The 14,755-nt window shown below is 44.5% G+C and overlaps 1 protein-coding gene across 2 annotated transcripts in view; it reads right to left on the bottom strand.

Moving 5' to 3' along the window:
* Positions 1-14,755, bottom strand: part of SLC6A11 (solute carrier family 6 member 11) — a 117,026-nt gene that overhangs the window by 16,862 nt on the left and 85,409 nt on the right. For both annotated transcript variants that reach the window (XM_081822288.1, XM_081822280.1), the window contains exons 9-11: positions 7,285-7,397; positions 4,066-4,203; positions 339-441 (exon numbers count right to left, since the gene is read on the bottom strand). In XM_081822288.1, the coding sequence (XP_081678414.1) occupies positions 339-441; positions 4,066-4,203; positions 7,285-7,397 (354 nt within the window). The remainder of the gene's footprint in view (positions 1-338; positions 442-4,065; positions 4,204-7,284; positions 7,398-14,755) is intronic.

Below are 14,755 nucleotides of genomic sequence, written 5' to 3'. Positions count from 1 at the left end.
ATGCTGGCTGCTTTGCCCACACTATCTCCTACTTGGAGACATGGTGAGGACTATCCCATTTTACAGATGGAAAAACTGAGGCTCAAAGGCAGAGGCACTGGCCCAAGGTCACAGTGCCTGAGTCTGGAACCCCTCCCTGTGTCCCTGTGCCACAGGAGTATAAGAACAAGAAGCTCTCCTGACAAGTGTGAAAGGCCGAGCCCCTGAAGGAAAGGAGGAAGAGGTGGATATAGGTGGAGACCAACGCAGAGAACCTGAGCCTACCCAGGCCACAGGCGTCCATATGCTGGGCACCATGACAGGCTGCTTGGGCGCAGGTATGTCCAGCCTCTACTTACCATACACCCAGCCAATGCAGACGCACTCAAAGATGGCCACAAAGAGAAGGCACATTCCACTGGCTGCATAGGAGTCGAAGAGCTGGAAGATGTACATGCCGCCCTGTGCAGCGGGAGGACATACATGTGGACAGAGGGATGCAAAGACACACGGGAGAGCAGGGTCGGACAGCTGGCCTTCGAAAGGCCCTCTGCTTGGCCCTGTGGCTACCATCAGCCAGGAGTCACATCCACCAGAGCAGACTGCTTCTTCCTAGTCTCCCCAAACGCCACACCCTCTGCACCTGGGCCCCCCCTAAGGTAGCACCCTCTGGGGTTGCTGGGCTTGGGAAGGTTTGTCTTGTTTTTTCCTTCCAAAGGCTGGAGACAACACAGAAAATCAGAGACTGAGGTCGGGCGGCCTCAGCCCCTTTCCCTGATGGTTCTAACAGCATCCCCACTGGCCTCCTTGCTTCGAGCCTCACCCCCTTCCCCAAACATAGGCTTTCACTAGGACCTTTCTACTATGCAAATCCAATCATGTCTCTCCACAGTTTAACATTACCCCTTGGCTCCCGTAAGCTTGCCAGTCAGAGTGACCCTCTCACTTGGCCTTGTCTCTCCTTCCTCCCAGCCAATCTTCACATGCTTCCCTCTGACAGACTAAGGGATAGTCTCCTCTCTGTGCCTTTGCACGTGCTGTTCCTTCTTTACTTGGTAAGTTCCTTCACAGCTCAGCTCAAATGTGACCTCCTCCAAGAAGCCTTTTTGACAGCCTTACCTTCTCTTTAGGCCTCTGCAGCACATTTTATGGATTCACAGTTTTTTAAAAAAGTTTTCCCATCAGCTGTTCTGTTAGCTCTGGGCTTCTGCTGGGGAGGCCCCCACACCAGTTCTCTTTGTATCTCCTGCCAGTGTGGGAGGAGAAGGCCTGGGAGTTATAAGCTTAGCTGGCCCAGGTGACCCAGGAAGGTTTCTAAAAAGGAGGGATGGCATCTGGGCAGGCAGCTAGCTGCAGCCCTCAGAAAGGTTGGGATCTCTATAGGAAATCTTACAACACATGACAACCCTGAGGGGGACACAATCAACAGCAGGAGAAATAAAAGTGGAAAAGGGGAGGAGGGTCAGGTTGGAGGAGGCATTTGAATGCCAGGACAGGGAGGTAAGAGTCCAGGACAAAGCCTGGACAGCCTCCTGTGTCTGCCACAGGGACGTACTCGGAATTAAGCTTCCAGCCTGTGCTCCCATGGCCTCCAGGGCCTCTTTCTACCCTCTGAGACCACACATAGGCTGGGACTGTTTGTTTCCTCACTCATGTCTTCAGCTGGATCTGGGGTAGCATCTCGATGCCCAGAGGGCCAGACAGATAACACGAGGGAAAGAGGTGGGCCCGGTGTGTGACACCAGGAAGTGGTGGGGCTGGCGCTAACTGGCCAGCACAGGCCCCACGTGGCCACAGAATGCCGGTTGAAAGTTGCTGGGGGAGGCACGCCTGGGTGCAGCCAGATCTGCAGATTTTTCTAGAAGATGCCAGAAATCCAGATCTTCACGAGAAGTCTTTCTCTTCTTAACTGTTGGTAACCTCTCCACGTTCTTAAAAACACAGTGGGGGTGAAACAAAGGGGATCTATGGGACATATCTGGTCTAGGGCCTCCTGTTGGTGCTGGATGTGGTGGATATTCAGGGCTGTGAGAGTAAGGAGCAGGTCTGAGGCTTCTCTGTGACTAGGAATGTGCTTGGCTTTCTGAGTTAAAAGCTCAGACGATGCTCCTAACTGCTCTCCTGAGGAACATGTGTCTCCTTCCATGAACATCTCCTTCCATGAGTGTCTCCTTCCATGAACATCATGTATACATATGTAGCCCTCTCCAAGTACCAGGCTCTGATTGAACTACTTCCCATGTCTTAGTCTGCTTGATCCTTACAGCGCGTATAAACAAGGCAGGCATAACTGCTGTCCTCAGTATTCATAGGGGAAACCGAGGCACAGAGCAGTGAGAAAACTTGCCGCAGGTCATCCGGATAGCCAGTCGTGGGACTGAGGATTCAATCTCGGGTGGTCTGGCTGCATAGCCCAGGCTCTTAATTCTCTACCACACTGCCGTGGTGGAAGATAAAAAATCTGTGGCCTATTTTTTCCCCAAAGCCGAGCTTTAAATGTATATAAATGAGGGAGAAGATCCTGCCAGCAATTACTGTGAAGGCTGAGGCCGACATGGCCCATTTGGCAATTTTAACTTCTCTGGTGCAATCACTCACAGATATTCCTGCATGGAGGCAGAAGGTTGGCATGTGAAGCCCAAGTGTCTGCTGATTAATGGTCAGCACAGTGCATTTCCCTGATGGGCCCCAGGAGCCACAAGGCACCCCTGGGCAGACCCATGGCCTCAGGTTGAAGGGTGGGCATGGAGGCTCTGCAACATGGGGGGGCACCCAGGGCTGGAGGTCCTGGAGGGTCCTCTGCCTGCCTGCTCCAAGCCAGGGACACCCATACCAATGCCTGCTCTTCTTGGAGCCCTGTTCCCATTAGCCTCATTAACATGTCACATTAACCCCCCAATTTCTATGTGACAAAGACTCTACTTCGTGTAATTAATCAGCACTTAATGAAGCCCTGCTCAGTTCAGGGCTGGTTTCCCTGTGTGGGGAGTGGAGAGATGGAAACTGGAAGTGCCACACCATTCATTTGCTCAAAGCTGATTATCACTCCCATTAATGTGACAATGACTAGGAGCAGTAATAACACCAGCCACCACGCCCTGAGTGTCTACTCTCTGCCAGGACCCAAGGGCACAGAGCCGGGCAAGGCCAGCTCCTGTCTTCATGGACCTCGGAGCCTGGTGTGGGGAGAGACAGGTGAACTGAGCGTTCATTCTAAGGTGGGAGAAAGGCTGGGCTGAGCCTGGAACAAAGTGCTTGAGGAAAGAAAGCAGAGGAGCCTTCCAGGAGACAGCCTCTGAGCTGAGAAGCAGAGGATGAAGAGGATCCATAGACCAACCTCAATATCACCTCAGCTGCTTCAATGGATTGGAGTTCCCTCATTTCTTTCCATGTTTCTTGTAAAACCTCTTCTTGTTGGGCAACAGTTTTCTGTTTTTTTAAATTAATTAATTTTATCAGTGTGGGGAGAAAGATATCTAATTTCACTTTCCCAAGGTACTTGAAAAAGTATTTATTAGACAGATGGCTGCAGGAGGGGAGAGAAACATGGTGTCATGAGTCTTAATGGGGGGGGTCATGGTGAAACCCTCCTCACTCACAGGTCCAGCAGAGACAGGGCTGGGGTTCAGACACACAGTGCCTGAGGTGCCAGATGTCTTCATGCATGTCTCTTCTCAGTGATATTCCAGAAAAGCCTGCTCTGAACTTTAGGCCAAGAGCAGTACCTGGGTGAGGGGTCCATAGCTGACACTGTCCCTTTCACCCAGAAGTACTGTAAGGGTGGATGACTACCAGATAACCCCAGTCTTTCTCTTCGTGAGTTTTACTCCCCTCTGGTAGTGACCATGGTGACTGTGAGCTGAGCATTCACACATGTGAAGACATTGTGCTCAGGGCTCAATGAGAACTTCCAATGATATTCGCAAAGAGGAGAAAACGAGTCCTAGAGAAATACTAGACCTGGCCGGGGTCACACGACCGATCCCAGAGCTGGGATTTGACATCAGACCTGCCTAACCGAGAGCCCAGGCACTTAACCTTCCCGTTACCGTGTTCACGTCGCTTAGTTGTTTCCATGTCACTCACCTCCGTGAGCATCACGAGGCCCAGAAAATAGGAGATGATGGATAGAGCCATGATGAGCAGCTCCCGCCGGTAGCCCCTCCGGAAGACCTTGGGGTACATGTCCACCACAGCAGTCACGAGGCTTTCCACGCACACAAACTGCACATGGCAGATAGGACAGTGTCAAGCCCGAGAGAAAGTCTGTTCTTAGTGGCCTCAGCTCTGGACAAGTGCAATAGGCCTAAGCCCTGGGCTTCCCCCCCACTGGGCCTTACCTTCCTTTCCACACTCACACTGACAGAAGGCCTGAGAAGAACAACAGTCCTGGTACTTACAGAACTCCAGCAAACCCAGGTAACAGATGAGAACACTGAGGCTCAGTGAGGGGAAGTAACCTGCCCAAGGTCACTCAGCGAGGAAGTAGCAGAGTCAGGACTTCAACTGGGGTCTCCTAACTTGAAAGCTAGTACTCCTTCTCCCCCATGCTTCCTGTCATGTGCCTATGTGCTGGGCCCTGTTCTGGGGTCAACAACTTAAAGGAGACGCTGTCTGGGAGGCAAGATGGGAGGCTCTGCAACTGTCCTGAGAGCTGAGTGCTCGGCTAGTGGCAGGCTCTGGTCAGTCTCTGTGAGCAGGGCTTGAGTTCCTCATTCTCTAGGACTGTGAGAGTTCTCCCGCCCTTTGCTTCTGCTGAGCAAGCACCCCCTCTGATGGGTGGAGAGCAATCGGAGGTGAGCCAGCACCCAGCTCTGATGTTTCTGCTATGGGACTCGGTGGGCTGGGCCGGAGTGAGCAGGCTTAAGACAGCAGAGCCTGAGCCACCAAGTGTCTGCATCCCACCATGCTGAGACTGGGCCAGACACACCGTATCCATTCTATTCCTACTCACCCATCAACACCCAGCCCAAATATCCCAACACACCCATCAGCCCCCTCCCTGGGTTCTCCCAGCACTGTGGGCAGATCTCCTGTATAGGCCTTTTCCTGACTGCTCGTCCTTGCCCCCAGCTTGGGCAGAACAGACCTTTCCTCTCCTCTACACCCAGGCCACCCTGCCTCACCTCATGGTGCCCATGGAGCTTATATCTATGTCCTTACAAGGTGGGATCCTAGAGGGCAGGGGTGATGCCATTTTCACCTATCCCCAGTGGCACAGAGGAGATGCTCAGAAAAGGTTTCATAAATTAATAAAAATAATAATAAATAATGGCAAATACATGGTGCTTGTTGTGAGCCAGACTCTTTTCTAAGCAGTTAACAGATTAATTTAATCTCTATAATCCAATTAGTATCCCTGTTTGTAAGTGAGGAGTGGAAGCATTGGAGGTAAGCCACCTGCCCGAGGGCACAGGGGTGTTCAGTGATATGGCCTGGGTAGGAACCAATCTTTCTAGAGACTGGGCTTTAACCACTGTGCTGGACCGCCAAGACTGGAGGGAAGTAAAAGAAGTAAAGGATTCCTTTGCTGGTTACCATGTGGAGACACTCCCTTCCCTGGAGCCATTTTTTGGCCCCAAATCCTTTCCAATTCATTTCTACCTCCTCAGGAAAGGTATTTCCAGCTTCACTGGCAGACAAAGGGACCAAGCACAGAGAGGTGAAGTGACTAGTCCAGAGCAACACGGCTGGTAAAAGTCATGGACCTGGGACTCAAACCCAGCCCTGTCTGACTCCAAAGCCCAGGTTCCTAGCCTCCGAGCTACCCTGCCTCTACTGAAAGGCTGGCTGCAGTCTTCCTTTCTCCAGGGTCCTCAGGGAAGGAAGAAGATGCAATTCAGGGAAGGCTGTTTATCCAGGACCCAAACTGAAGAGACATCAGAGCATGTGGACTAAGAGGCACAAAAACCTGGGTACATGTTCCAGCAACTCATTCAGCCTCAGTTTCTTCATCTGCAAAATGGGGATGACAAAAGGGGCCCCCCCCAGTCCATGTGGTTATTGTGACAGAGAATGGAGGGTGTGGCCCAGGCACGGCAAGGGCAGCGCACACGGGGGTAAGCAGAGCTGCCATCTGCCCACTAGGCCCCCAGGTCCCCCTTGCTAACTCAGCATCTCAGCCCAAGTGCTGGCTCCGCTCAACACCCCCAGGGACCCAGAGAGCCAAGGCCCCAGCCCCCACCTCCCTCTGCAGGACAGTCACTGTCACGCACGAGCTGCCAATCCCTCCCGAGGCCTCTGCCCGCAACACTGGAAGGGAAGATTATCAGCAGAAACACCCGGTGCTTCAGCAGCTCGGCTTAGCAATTTCTGAGAAATCATCCGGGGGAAAAATTGGACTTGGCTGGGTTGACAGACACACTGGCCATGAGGCTGGGGTGCTAAGCAACTTGCACAAGGTCATGGGTAGAGGACAGCACCTTGCCAACGGAGTCTGATAGCAGAGCCGCTGGCTCTAGGTAGATGTTCACTGGGGCTCTTAAGGAAACCCGCCACGCTAGAACAGCAGGAAAAAGGGTAGATTTCAGAGAGTGGAGAGTGACTGGAAGCCACCGGGATTCTGGCTGGAAAATCAAGAAGAGGACTGGAGGAGGGCTGGGAGGGCAGGCTGCGGTGCATTTTACAGTGTGAGAAGATGAAGTGCGTGCATTCACGGGGAGATAAAGGAAAATGTGCACAGATAAATTGCTAGTTCTAACTATACAGCCTTCACTGAGGAAGGCAGGCTGCCAAGTGGAGGGTGGGTGGGGAGAGCCCTATCAGCAACAATGACAGAGCAGGCGGGTGGGACGAGGGGCATTGGGAGCTGATGGTGGTGCCGAGGACCCATGTGGCCACCTGGAGCATGTCAGGGGGGCCATAACAGAGATGGAGGAAGGAAGGAGAAGGTACTTTTCTGTGCTCCTGTGTCCCCCACGATTTGGCAGGGACAGGGACACGTGGTGGTAGAGCCTTGGATACCATTAACCATAGCCCTATCTCTGAGAATTTCTTCAGCTTGCTAGGTGGTGCTATCAGGCAGAAATATGTTCACAGAATGCAAGTAGTTAACAATTTTTTAAAAACTTAGATTGGGAGTTGGGAATTCCAGGTAAGGAAAAGTGTATTTGGGAAGATGTGGAAGGAGCCATACAGGGGTGTCTGGGGGTGATGGTGGAGATCACGGCCTGCTGAGAGGAGAGCAGGGTGGGGACAGTGGGCAGGGCCCTGACAACCAGCACCAAGGTGCTGGTAAGTCCCCTGAGCTGCTCCGAAGAGTAGCATCTGGTCTCCCTGCCATCCCAGCCTGGGGTCCCCCCTTACCTGGCTGTCCAGGCCCAGGAAGATGAGCATCATGAAGAACAAGGTGGCCCACAGTGGGGAGAGAGGCATCATGGTGACCGCCTTGGGGTAAGCGATAAAGGCCAGGCCGGGGCCTAGAGAGGAAGGAGAGAGAGAGAGGTGCTGGGTGCAGCTCAGTCCCTCGTTCAAGTGTTATTTTAATCCATCATATATCTAGTGCCTCCTTTGCGCTAGGTGCTACGCCTAATTCTCCCTCAAATCACGGGAATCTCCCAGCCACCCTACGCGGTTTGTACTATTATGATGCCCATGGTGGGAATGAGCCAGTTGAGGCGCGGAGAGGTAAGAAAGGGTCAGGAGGGGTCAGGATTTAAACCCAGACTTCCCTCTGCACAGTCCTGTCTCTATTGTTCTCACTGGGGCAGACATGCGGGTGGTGGCTTAATACAATGCAGATTCTCAGGCCCACCCCAGAGACGCTGATTGGGTCAGTCTAGGGTGAGGCAAGGACCAGGCACCAGGTGATTCCAACGCGGGAGCAAGAGTCCAGGCTTGGATGAATGCCATTCTACCCCAGGCCACCTCTTCCTGTGGTTCCTCCCCTCATTTCCCGGGTCCACACTCACTTATTTTGGCTGCTCCAAAGAGAGAGCTTGGTTAGCATGTCCTGAGGATGAGCTTTATTAATATCAGGGGAGAGATACCTGATGTTCTAGCCCTGTAGCACAGTGGTCAAGGGCACGGGTTGTGCAGTCAGGTGGTCTGGGTTCAAATTCTTGTTCTTTACTGGGATCTCTATCTGTTTCCTCAGCTGAAAAATGGGGATAATAAAGTCCTACCTAATAAAGTGGTTTTGAGAATTCAGTAAGATGATGCAGAATATGGAAAGCACTTAAGGTAAATATTCAATAAACATTAACTCTGATCATTATTTTTTTTACCTTAATTAAAAGCAACCCTATTAAAGTCTAATTTACCTACAAGAAGCACTCATTTTAAGTGCACAGTTTAATGAGTTTTGAAGTATGTATACCCAGATAACTTCATTCAAGATATAGAACATTTCTATTGCCCCCTTGGGCTCCTCTGTAGTCCCTCTCTCCCCATTCCCTGTCTTAGCTCCAGGCAACCATTGATCTGATTTTTTTTCACCTCATACTAGCTTTGCCCATCTTATTTAGGAGTGGAATTGCTGGGTCATATGGTAACATATGTTTAACTTTCTAAGAAATGCCAAACTGATTTCCAAAGTAGCTGTCATTTTACATTCCTATCAGTAATATTTGAGGGGTCCAGTGGTCCATATCTGTGCCAACACTTGATAATATCAGATGTGGCATTCTCTTCACATCTTTGTTGTCCATTCTTAAATCTTTTGCAAAGTCCTTGTTGAGTCTTCCCATTTTTTATTGTCTCCTTTTTCCTGAGTTGTGGGAATTCTTGATATATTTGGAATACAAATCCATTATCAGAGAAGTATTATTAATATTTTCTCCTAGTCTGCGGCTTGCCTTGTCATTTTCTTAATGGTATCCTCTGAAGAGCAGAAGTTTTAAATTTTCCACTTGTTTGTTGCTAGCATACAAAAAATATAATAGGTTTCTGTTTGCTGTCCTTTTATTCTGTGACATTACTAAGTTCACTTAATTTTTGTATGGTTTTCTAAGTGGTCAATCATGCTCATTCATAAATACAGTTTTTATTCTTCCTTTCCAATCTTAATTATTTTATTTTTCTTGCTTTATTGCACTCTCTAAGAACTCTAGTACCATATGGAATAAAAGCAGAAACAGCATACATCCTTGCTTTGTTTTTGATGTGAGGGTCAAGTATTTAATATTCAGTGGCCAGGAGATTAACATTTGTGCAATACTATTGATTAAACTACAGACCTTTTTCATTATCTACCAGTTTTTCTCCTTATGTCCTTTTTTTCTGTCCTAGTATCCAATTCAGGATTCCACACTGCACTTCATCGATGTATTTATTTACTCTCCTCCAATCTGAAACAGTTCCTCAGTCTTGTCTTTCATGACCTTGATATTTTTGACGAGTACTGGTCATTCTTTTGCAGAATGTTCCTCAGTGTGGGTTTGTCTGACGTTTTCTCATTATTAAACAGAAATTATACATGTTTGGGGGGCAAGAACATCATAGAAGTGATGCTGTGTCCTTCTCAGTGCATTATGTTGGGAGGGGTACATGATGTCCACAACCCTTAGTATTGGTGATGCTTACCTTGATCACTTGGTTAAGTTGGTGAATGCCAGTTTTCTCCACTGTAAAGTTACTGTGTTTCTCTTTATAACTGATAAATATCCTGGGTAGGATACTTTGAGATTATGAAAATATCCTGCTTCAAGTAAAACTTATACACACTGATTTTAGCATCCATTGGTAGATCTTCCTTGCAACAATTATTCCTGTGGTGTTTGCCTCACAGGTTTCTATTTTCTTCATTCCTTCTACACTTTATTAATTAGAATTATTCTGTAAGAAAGAGCTGTCCCTTCACACTCATTTATTTATTCAATTTTTATTTATTTCAGTATGGACTCTTGGGTATTCAGTTTATTCTATGGATCACAATCCACTACTATCATTATTTATTCTGCTATTCAAGTTGTTCTAGGTTTTGCTACTAGGAGCTTCTTCAAGTTGGTTCATACATCCTTTTGACATGCCTTCATCCTTTTTCTCAGCACTTCCTTATTTCTGGCACCACTAAATGTTCCAGCTTCATCATGTCTTGCCCCAGCACTGGAATCAACTGCTTCTTCAAGAAGCCCTGGTTCCTTTCATGAAAAGTGGTGTTCAGAAACCAATATCTGGTTTCTGGGTATATTCATGCCTACCAGGGTATCACTCCTTGCAGGCCCTCTCAGCACACAAAGCTAGGAGACCTATGTATGTATATCTACACATACATACACATATATATATTTCTATATCTATCAGGATATATATATAAAACCCATGAGTCTATCCTGATACCTCAAATTCTAATACAGCTCATTGTAGCTTCTCCACTTTCCTTATTTGTAACTCCTTTCTCAGCGAAAAATCTGTCTCTAATGATCTATATTGACTTGTTTGTTCAATCCTCACATACACGTACAATAGTTACAGAATTACAAACCCATACCCCTGTACAAACAATAGTACAGTAATTTTTGTTTTTAGCCTCATAATGTACAGTCAAAATACTGTTTACTGAAATTTACTTAGGTTAGGTTTTTTCTTTCACATTCTCTTCAATGTGGTTATATTATTCATTCATAATACAGTTAGGTTCATTTATTACTGTTTGTATTCCCTTTTAATTCCACTCACAAAAAGGAACTGTTTATTTTGGGTGCTATGTAAAATATTACTATTACCATGGTTCTCTAAGAGTCAGACTTAATGAAAATATACTAAGAGACGTATTGTTTCTTTCTCATCCTTACTTAATTCCACCCTTCTTTATATCCCTTATCCACTCATCCTCTGTAGGTCACCATTGTATTTATTTTCTAGTTTATCCTTTACATATTTCTTCTGAACAGATGAGCAGACATGCTTTTTTTTTAATATCTCCTTCTTTCTTACACAATGGGTAGGATACTACAGATATTTGCTTTTTTAAACTTATATACACACACACATACATATTTACCATTTAAAAAATACCCTTCAGGGGCGCCTGGGTGGCTCAGTTGGTTAAGCGACTGCCTTCGGCTCAGGTCATGATCCTGGAGTCCCGGGATCGAGTCCCACATCGGGCTCCCCGCTCAGCGGGGGGTCTGCTTCTCCCTCTGACCCTCCTCCCTCTCATGTACTCTCTCTCTCATTCTCTCTCTCAAATAAATAAATAAAATCTTTAAAAAAAAAATAAAAAAAAATAAAAAATACCCTTCAATATCCATTTACTTGATTATTTTTATATTGTGAATTAATGTTGAATTTTTTCAAAGACTTTTTTATATCTATGAAGATAATTTTGTAATTTATTTCATTTGGGCTATCAATATGGTATACAATATTAGTGGATTTCCTAGAATTAAACCAACCTTGCATTATTCCAGGAGTAAATCCAACTTGGACATGGTATATTACCTTCTTAATGTGATTTTGGATTCTAATGTTTCCGATTTGGGTTTGCTAATATTTTATTTACTATTTTTGCATCAGTATGCATGAGTGACATTTTGTTTCTTTGCCCTATTTGGTGTAGGTATCAGTGTTACACATACTTCATATAAGGAGTTGAGAAGTTTTCCTTCCCTTTCAATGCTCTTCAATAATCTATAGAGTACTGGGACTATCAGATCCTTGAAGGTTTGACAGAATTATTTGAAAAACCATCTAGACCTAGTGTTGTTTTTGTTTCTTGTTTTGTTTTGTTTTGTTGGTGGGGTAGTTCCTCAATAACTTTGTCTATTGGGTTGTTTAAGCTTTCTAAATCAAATGTGGTTGATTGTGGCAATCCATTTTCCATTTAATCTAAGTTTTCAAATTTATGTATAGAGAAGACTATAAAGCAGTCTCTTGTGATTTAAAAAAATGTCTTCTGCTTCAATGGTTATTTCTCCTTTAATATTTATTTCATTATTTGTATATTCTCTTCTTTTTCTTGTCAATATGGTAATTTATATACTTTTATTTTTAAAGACCCAGAATTTTAATTTGTTAATTAGATCTACTATTTCTCTATAATTATTTAATTAATTCCTGCTCTTTATTATTTCTTTCCTCATGCTTTCTTTTGGTTCACTTTGTTGTTGTTTTTCTGAACAGGGGATGTAATTAATTTATTGTCATTGTTTCACTTTTATTGATAAATGTGTTTAGTATAGTTTTCTCATATTGTTAGTTTATTTCTATCTATGTCTCCTTGTACTTCCTGCAGTTTTGCTTCATAAAGGTTACTGCTATGTTATTTGGTGTATTTATTTTTATGTGTTATATCTTTATTGCGAATTGTAGCTTTTACCATAAAAAAAATGTCATTTGTAATGCTTCATGCTTTGGGGCTTGAATTCTACTTTGCCTAACATCAGGATTGCTTTCATTGTCTATCCCTTTATTTTTAGTCTTTATGAGTCACTTTGTTTTAGGTGTATCTCTTACATATGCTATATATATATGTATGTGTGTCATATTTTGTGAGGCAAATTGAAAATCTTTTTAATAGAGGAGTTAAGCCCATTCACATTTATCAATATGACTGATATTTTGACAAAATATTTTATGGTTATGTGTATTTTAAAATATTTGTTATATTTCTCTATGAGTTGTATATTCTTTGTCCTTTTATTTGTAAATGTTTTTTGGTATTTAGGAAGGTTTATGTTTTTGTTCTAGTGGTTACCTTTATTTTTACAACTTTTAAAAATGCCCTTAAACCCTTATTTTCTTATTTAAACCTTTACTGCCTGGCTTTCTAGGTTTCCCCACCCCCACCTCTTACCATTTGACACCACTTATGGTCCACACAACAATGAGCTTTTTCTATTTTCCTCTTGTCTTCTCTCTCCATCTTTTAGTTCAATGATTTCTACACGTTGTTAACAGTACACAGCATATTTCTACATTAGTCCTCTATCCTCTTCCCCACCTTTGCTTTGGTCTTAGACGTATACTTAAATATTTTTAAGTGCTTACCATCAGTCCTTTTTCTGAAGTTTTCCCAGTCATTGCCGGGATGGATGAAGCTCACCCTCTAGTAGATTCCTCCAAAACACTGATGAATGTTCTGTTTAAAATGGTTTTTCTATAGGGCGCCTGGGTGGCTCAGTCGGTTAAGTGACTACCTTCAGCTCAGGTCATGATCCTGGAGTCCCGGGATCGAGTCCCGCATCGGGCTCCCTGCTCAGCGGGGGGTCTGCTTCTCCCTCTGACCCTCCTCCCTCTCACGCTCTCTGTCTCTCATTCTCTCTCTCGCAAATAAATAAAAATCTTAAAAATAAATAAATAAATAAATAAATAAATAAATAAATAAATAAAATGGTTTTTCTATAGCCTTGACATTTTCTATAGCCTTGATTCACACTTCTTTGTGTGAATTTAAGAAAAAAATGCTGCTTCATAGTTGCTTTTCTTTGTGTGTTGGTTTTGAAAAGTGTGATATCCATCTAATTCTTTTGCCCTTATAAGTTATTTAATCTTTTTTCACCTGGAAGCCTTGAGGATTTTATTTTTATCTTTGAAAGCTAGTATCTTTACCAGAATGTCTTGGAGTTGATCAATCTGGATGAATTTTCATTAGTACCTAAGAAGTCCTTCCAATGTATAGATTGGGCTCTTTCTCTGTTTCTGTTTCTTCGATTATAATTTTAAATATTACTCTGTTTATTGTTTTCTTTTTCTTCTTCAGGGACTCTATAATATGAATATTTTCTTCTTTGCTAGTCTTCTGTTTCTACATTTTTACTTCTTTATGCCATTTTTATTCACTTTCTTGTTTTCTTTCCTTTTTAAAATGCTCCTTTATTGTGACTATTCTCCATTGAACACTTTGTAATTTATTCATTTCTAAGATAGCTTGATCTTTCTTTTTTCTCATTTTTTCCCCTGAGTTCAATCAACTTTCTCCTCATTTATTCCTGTTCTCCCCTTCCCCCTTTGGTTAGTTTTAAAATTCCAGGTTCAAGGTGTTTTTTACCCCCCACCTCTCAGATGCTTGTTTGGGTATATTTAATTCTCTCTGGAGTGCTGACTTACAGTTTCCTCTATTTCATGGTTGATTTCATGGTCATTGGTATGTGGGGAATTTCTATTCCTGTTTTCTGCAGTTTTGTATGGACTTGACTTTTCTCAGGTTCATGTTCTTGGGTATTTTTTTGATTCCCAACCTAACAGTGCCCTCTTTTGTCAGTATGGCAAAGTCCAGGTAGTTCTAACAACGTTTTGTGTTGATGGTACGGGGAGGGTGATTTCCCCTTCCCACACCCTAATTTTACAGTTCTCTTTTCTTTTGCGGGACTTTATTTTATCTCTTTTTATTTGGTTTTCTCTTCGCCATCTAACTGTCAAAGGGTCTTCTCCCTTTCTTTTTGCCTTTTTCTTCCCCAGAAGTTCTGTGTTTCAGTGTCTCCTTTAAATTGTCTGTTCCTATAAATGGTCCCTGCTGCTTTAAATCACACACTGAATCCCTTCTCTCTGTTGTCCCTGCTATGGGATCTGTCTGGATCTTTTCCAGCATTTTCAGACTTACATTTAATCTTTCTGGATTTAATCTTTCTGGTGTTTGCTCCAAATCACTTTTAGGTTCCCTTCATCAGCCTCTCTGTCTTCTGTCTTCCCCACAGTTTTTCTCAGTTTACCTGACCAGCTGTGAGGGCATAGGTGGTAGCAGGAGGGATTGTGCACCAGGATTGATAATTTTTCTTTTTGTTAACAGCTATGTGTAGCTTCAACATTTTCTGTCTTCAAGTTATGCAGGGACATGGTTTTGTATAAAAAATATTTTCCCGGGCGCCTGGGTGGCTCAGTTGGTTAAGCCACTGCC

This window comes from Leptonychotes weddellii, chromosome 1 (assembly GCF_054177405.1).
Source record: "Leptonychotes weddellii isolate Sample4059 chromosome 1, ASM5417740v2, whole genome shotgun sequence".
Classification (NCBI taxonomy): Eukaryota; Metazoa; Chordata; class Mammalia; order Carnivora; family Phocidae; genus Leptonychotes; species Leptonychotes weddellii.
Note: the sequence above shows the minus strand (reverse complement) of the source record. Positions and strands in the feature narration are given on the sequence as shown.